This window comes from Aricia agestis, chromosome 1 (genome assembly GCF_905147365.1).
Source record: "Aricia agestis chromosome 1, ilAriAges1.1, whole genome shotgun sequence".
Classification (NCBI taxonomy): Eukaryota; Metazoa; Arthropoda; class Insecta; order Lepidoptera; family Lycaenidae; genus Aricia; species Aricia agestis.
In genome coordinates, this window is record NC_056406.1 from 14,180,625 (window position 1) to 14,187,096 (window position 6,472).

The following is a 6,472-nucleotide window of genomic DNA, read 5'->3' on the forward strand; positions in this document are numbered from 1 at the left end:
ACAACTAAGTTATTACAAAGAAAAACATATATTACATAAACTGAAACATTAATTTCAAGGTATATTATGTCAGATAATTTAAGATTTTAGTCACTTTACCTTGCAACTTAATTTGATACAACAGAATTTTTTAATTATAAAAATACCTGTTTTCTATTAATATACCTATAATAGAAGGAATCAGGTAGTATATCCTTACTATTATTATATTATTATTCATAAGAAAAAAGCCTACCATCATTACTTACATTACAATATATTTTTGTACCATTACATTATTATCTCCTAATATAATCAAATAATTGATATTTTACCTCACATCAAAATATGTGCCGTGGATTATAATAATTATAATGAATATAACACCTAAGTTTAAGAAATACACATTGCAATTGGATTATGATTTTTGTGGCACTTATTAATGTTGACTTGCGAACAAGCTTGTGTTCTAATGTCTGTGACTATCCTTAGGTTAAAGTTTTAGTGATTTACTTATGTTTACCTGACTTATACAAAACAGGCACTACTCGCTGAGGTGATTTAAGTGTAACAGCACATTTACTTCTATTTTTCATTTTCCACTCCAGCTTGTGTCATTAATTCTGTTATATTTTTTTCTAATTCATCTACTCTCGTTCCCATTTCATCTATCCTGTTAATTATTTGGTCTGACATACTTTGAAACTTGTCTTGCATACTTTGTAGTAGTGACTGGACCTGTAATGATGTTAATTTAGGTAGAAAAATAAAACCGTCACTTCTCAGGTAGGTCACAAGATAAGTATTATTTTATTTTTGTGTAAAATACATAATATTTAATTATTATGTATACTTAATAAATAAAATTTAGTCAACTTACGTATTGTGTAACTTCCTGCATATTCTTCGGATCGTTCGGGTTTGAAATGTAGCTGTTGGTTTCCACATCCACAGTGGTAGCTGGCGTTTCAGGATTTTGTTCAGACATTTTTATCGTTTTTTTTATTCTAAAACGACAAAGATAACAAATTGTTGTTACTGGTAAAACGCACAGTATTACTACATAATTAATGGAATATTTACAATGCTATTGCTCTATTATTATTTAACAAATTATCATGGTAAGTTTCTAGAGTTGATTAATAGCAATGAAAATAGTGGTTTATGCAAATGTAAGCGAAGTAAGTATGTAAATCTTTACAGACCTGCAATGATTATATTTATTACTTATTAACTTATGACTACAGTGTATGACGAGTAAGACGTGTTTATTTGATTTACAAGAAAATAAAATCAACAAAGAAGAGACTGAAGAGTGAAGTCCGAACATGAATATGTCACTTGTGTTGTGTCTTGTCATTTTGTCAGCAAAATGTCAAAATTCCACTTTGACAGCTTTTTTTTATTTTTAATATGGAGTGTAGATGGACGAGAATTACTATCTCTGTATGTAAAGCCTGACTAGAAAAATAAAAAACCTGCGCTGAGGGCGCTAAATGAACTATGATTATGGCAACATCTAGTATAGTCATAGACTTAATATATACTGTCTTTTTTTTTTTTTTTTTATAAGATTTAATGGCCTGGTAACGAGACCTTTAAGCCAAGTCTTTTTAAAGGGTTTTTAATTTATTTTATATTTATATAGTTCCCACTGTATTTTTAATATATTTGTACAAAGCACCATAACACTTTTGGTTTTTTAGGAAATCACTTAATTGGCGGCGGGAGGTATCACTTTCTTCAATAATTTCAGTTGCCAACACTAGTCTATGAAAGGTGAATCTTGAACAGTTGAAAAAAATGTGATTCATGTCGGCGTTCTCTTCGTTACAAAAAGTGCAATTATTGCTGCTTATTATGTTCAATCTCGCAAGGTGTGCAGGTGCAGTGTTATGACCAAATCTGAGTCTGTTTATTGTTGTGATAAAGTCACGGTTCGCTATCTTCAGCTCATTGTACCATGGATTTGTCGGTAATTTTCCTTGAATTTGTCCATACCACTTGCCTTTAAGTTTTTGGTCTTCTTTCCAAAATTCTTCCCAAACGTTTCTTACAGATATTTTCACATTACAATAAAAATCGGTCATAGGAACATTTACAATACTTTTGACATCTAGGGCATTGACCCCATCATATGCAGTTTTATCTGCTATTTCATTTCCAAAGATACCTTTATGTGCAGGGACCCACATAAAGGCTATTGTTATACCTTTATTTTCCAGTCGCCACACAAAGTCTTTGATAAAATAAATGATATAGTTAGTTTTAAAACTAAAATTGACATTCTGAAGACAATTAATAAGACTTAGAGAGTCTGTTAAGATCAGAAAATATTTACAATTATTTACACCGTTTATCAATTTTAAGGCTTCAAAAACTGCATATGCCTCTGCTGTAAAAATAGAACATTGCATATCTAGAACAAAACTTTGAGCAAAGTCCCTTTGAGAATCATAAATAGCACTTCTCACATAATCATCACCCTTACTACCATCAGTATAGATTGTATAGTACTTGTTATTTTCTTCTAAAAACGCAAGGATGTCTGAATTGTTATTGATAGATTTTGTTATGACCAGAATAGGATGTATTATACTTCTATACGGATGCATGTAACATGACCAATGTGAATACATTTTGATATTTGAATAAAGAGATTGTATTTCTAGGAAAATCCGGCACAAAGTTGGGGACAGCCCAGTCAGAAGATCATGAGGTGAAGCTAATGGACCATCTGTGATGATTGGGTGAGGTATGATTCTATTTATAATTTGGTAGTTATTTGATGAAAGTAGCTTAATACAATATCTTTCAGCAAGATAAAGACGCCTTAATATCAGAGGCATAATACTTGTTTCGACCTCCATGGCCCTTATGGGAGTCGAACACATTGCCCCTGATATAATCCTCAAAGCTCTATTCTGTATTACATCTAACTTTAAAGTATGAGTGCTATTCAGATAGGCTAAAGCACTGTAATCAAAATGGCTTCTTACAATAGACTTGTACAGCACTGAAAGTACTTTGGGATCTGCTCCCCATGAAACACCTGCAAGACATCTTAAAATATTAATACCCTTGATGGCATTTCTTGATATATATTTAATATGATCCTCAAAAGATAATTTTTGATCAATGTTAACACCTAGGAATTTATGTGAGGTTACTCTTCGAATAATCTCACCATTATAAGTTACATCAGCAGATGGTGTGTCTTTTCCAAATATCATTAAATTACTTTTACTAGCATTAATTTTTAAATTTAATATTTGCTGATAATATTTTCTCAATTGGATTAAACAAGCATTAATCTTTTCTATAGCTACTGATAAATTAATATCTGAACAATATAAAACTAAATCATCTGCAAATTGAAGGATATTTACATTTTTAATATTTACATATTTACATATCTCCCATATATACAAATTATATAACAAAGGTGATAATGTTGCACCTTGCATTGTGCCCTTAGATACAGTCCGGGGCCCATGTAAAATATTATTATGCTTAACATACAATACTCTGTCAGTGAGGAAATTATAAATCCATTTACACACATATCCGGGTACTCCAGCATTACTAAGTACCTTAACTAGTATACCAGGGTCCACATTATCAAATGCGCCCTGGACATCTAAAAATACACAAACAGTATGTAATTTATTGCCCTTTGCATTTTTCAGATCGTGGATGAGAGAAATGAAGCTGTCTGAACAACTTCGTCCTCTACGGAACCCATACTGAATTTGAGGAATGATGTTATGAGATTCTGCGTACCAATCCAGGCGGTTCTTTAGCATATTTTCAAATATCTTACCAATACATGATGATAAAGATATTGGCCGATAAGAACTGGCCTCCTCTGGTGGTTTATCTTGTTTAAGTATGGGTATCACACATTGAGTCTTCCATGAGATTGGTATCAGTTTTTTAAGCCAAAGACAATTTAAAATACACAGTAATATTTTTTGGATAGATTCTGGTAGTTCTTTTATTAATATATACGGAAAATCGTCCAAACCAGGGCTAGTATTTTTTCTAGATTTTATACTTGTTAAAAATTCTGACCATGAGAAAGGATCCAATAGAAATCCTGATTGTGGATTTTCATTGTTCATATTAAAATAAGTTTCTAACGAATCAGGATTAACTAAATTAGAATTATCTGATAATTTATCTAACAATGGTTGCACAAAATCATTTTGATATGACTTATTATTGGTTCTAATACCCTTAAATCTTTTAATAAGGTTCCAGATTTTACTTATAGGAGTAGTTCTATTGAAATTATTACAAAAACTGTTCCAACTTTTACGTTTTTCTTCCTTTATGGTGCGTTTTTTAAGAGCATCTATTCTTTTGTACTTAATGTAATTGTCTAATGTTGGATCGTTTCTATAAAGTTTAAGTGCTTCATATGATTTAATAACTGCTTGTTCACACGTACTATTCCACCACGGAGCGGGTGGCCTACTCCTAAAATTTGTTTTAGTAAATCTAGGAACTTCCATTAGTTTAAGTTCATTAAGTCGGATACAAAACTCATCATAAGATTTCATTGGATCCTCTTCATTGACCATCATTTCATGGAAGACTGTACTAGATGATTCCCTATACTTATTCCAGTCCGTTTTATGGTATAAAAATCTGTCATCATATTGATTTATTGTGTACCTTTCAATGCACATGGTAATGTTTGTTATTGTTGGATAATGATAACTACCCATAGCATCATCATGTACAGACCATTCACACAAGGGTGCCAAGTGAGGGCTAACAAAACTTACATCTATTGCTGAAGGGTTGTGTGTAGGATAATTTACTGTTGTAAAGCTGCCATTATTCAAAATACATAAATCTAATTCATCAATTATATCATATAAACTTTGGCCTCGACTTTTGGTGGATAAACATCCAAAAGCAATATGATGTGCATTGAAATCTCCACTAATAAATAAAGGTTTTGGTAAATCTCTTATGATATTGCGCAATCTATTCATTCGTATGTGCCCAGCAGATGGAGGACAGTATACACAGAGAATAGTTAAAGATGACGTATTGTCTGTATATACAGATATGGCTATTGTTTGTATATCCTCATAAAAGTTGGTATTTATAATATTGTACTTTAAATATGGTTTTACTAATATTCCTACACCATTACGAGGATTTTTAGAAATTTTGTTATAAAAATTGTATCCAGAAATACGAACAGACTGGTGTTCTTTTAACCATGTCTCATTTAGTAGACAAATATCAATATCTTTATCATTTAAAAATTTTGTAAGAAGAGGTTTTTTGTTATTTATCCCTTGAACATTAAATTGCGCAATACATAGAGAAGATATTTTTTGAGTTTGTGAATTCATTATATTGACAGACTCTTAAGAAGAACATCTTTAATGAATGATGTTGTAACAGGTACTTCATCACTCTTATTTGCTACTTGGACCAATGTGTGTACCAGGGCCATTAGTACATCATCATTTCCAACGATAAGCGACTTTATGTTTGGTATATTTACATCTCTTGAAATAGGCTTTACAGGTTTATTTACAAATTTGGATGTATTATTTACATTATTTACATTTTTATTTACAGGTATGGTGCGAGTTGGCAGAGGAGGGAAATCAACACTTTCTTTGGAAATAGCAACACTTGCATATGATATTTTATTTTTCTTTTCTAATAATTTCTTTATTTTAACTGGACATTGTTTAGAAATGGCCAAGTGAGGTCCACCACAATTAACACAGCAAATCTCATTTGGCTTACTACATTCTTTATAAAAATGTTCACCAGAACAAATTGAGCAGCGCTGCTTTCCGTTACATATTTTGGCTGAGTGATTGAACTTAAAACATTTATAACATTGTTGCAAAGGGGGAACATAATCAAATACTCTATATGAAAATAACTCATATTGCACATTATCAGGTAAGCTATTTGACAAAAAAGTTATACTAACAGTTTGTGTACCGACTAATTCATTACCAACTTTTCTCATGAATCTTCGCACTGCAATTATTTCATATGTTGAAGTTAAATTTGTGAAAAGATCTTTGTTCGATATATTTGCTGGTACAAATCTAATTATTCCTGTTTTTTCAATTTGAGCTGCCGGGATGTATGCTTTCATATTATATTTTTCTAGAAAGTTAATGTTACTTATGAAGTTATTGGCCGTGTTATGTTGTTTGAAAATCACAACAATTTTGTTTGCGTTAATACGCCGAATTGCTACTACACCTTTTACGTTTGAAAATATACTGTTTAAATAAATTGGGCTTTTATTTCCCAACCTTTCTTGCACATTTTTACTTTCTATATACACCTTGAAGTCTGTATTAATAGAATTTTCAGAATATAGTCTTTTATAATTGGGTTTACGAAATGGTAAATACATGTCCTCACCACCTCCGCCGCCAGCACTAGAAGGCCCCCCAAGATCATCAGGGGGCCGGGGTCTTTTTTTCGAGGTAGGCGG

General features: G+C 31.5%; 1 protein-coding gene and 1 long non-coding RNA gene across 3 annotated transcripts; one reads left to right on the forward strand and one right to left on the reverse strand.

Annotated features, from left to right (window-relative positions):
- Positions 1–202: 202 nt before the first annotated feature.
- Positions 203–1,298, reverse strand: LOC121734061 (heat shock factor-binding protein 1). Its single transcript, XM_042124474.1, has 3 exons — positions 1,185–1,298; positions 860–986; positions 203–717 (listed from the first exon to the last, which is right to left on the reverse strand). Exons 2-3 carry the CDS (start codon positions 965–967, stop codon positions 565–567), a joined length of 261 nt encoding a protein of 86 aa, XP_041980408.1. The 5' UTR covers positions 968–986; positions 1,185–1,298; the 3' UTR covers positions 203–564.
- A 308-nt stretch (positions 1,299–1,606) lies between these two features.
- Positions 1,607–6,267, forward strand: LOC121734088. 2 transcript variants are annotated; one of them, XR_006036659.1, is made up of 3 exons: positions 1,607–1,954; positions 2,652–2,734; positions 3,669–6,267. It is a non-coding gene; the product is annotated as an uncharacterized LOC121734088 (long non-coding RNA). The 2 variants fall into 2 exon arrangements; XR_006036660.1 differs by having other exon boundaries at positions 2,652–2,729.
- The last annotated feature ends 205 nt before the right edge of the window (positions 6,268–6,472 follow it).

Coding starts and splice junctions, on each gene's coding strand:
- LOC121734061 (XM_042124474.1), bottom strand. CDS start 967: ATGTCTGAACAAAATCCTGAAACGCCAGCTACCACTGTGGATGTGGAA. Junction 718..859: donor TGCAGGAAGTTACACAATAC/GTAAGTTGACTA, acceptor ACATCATTACAG/GTCCAGTCACTACTACAAAG.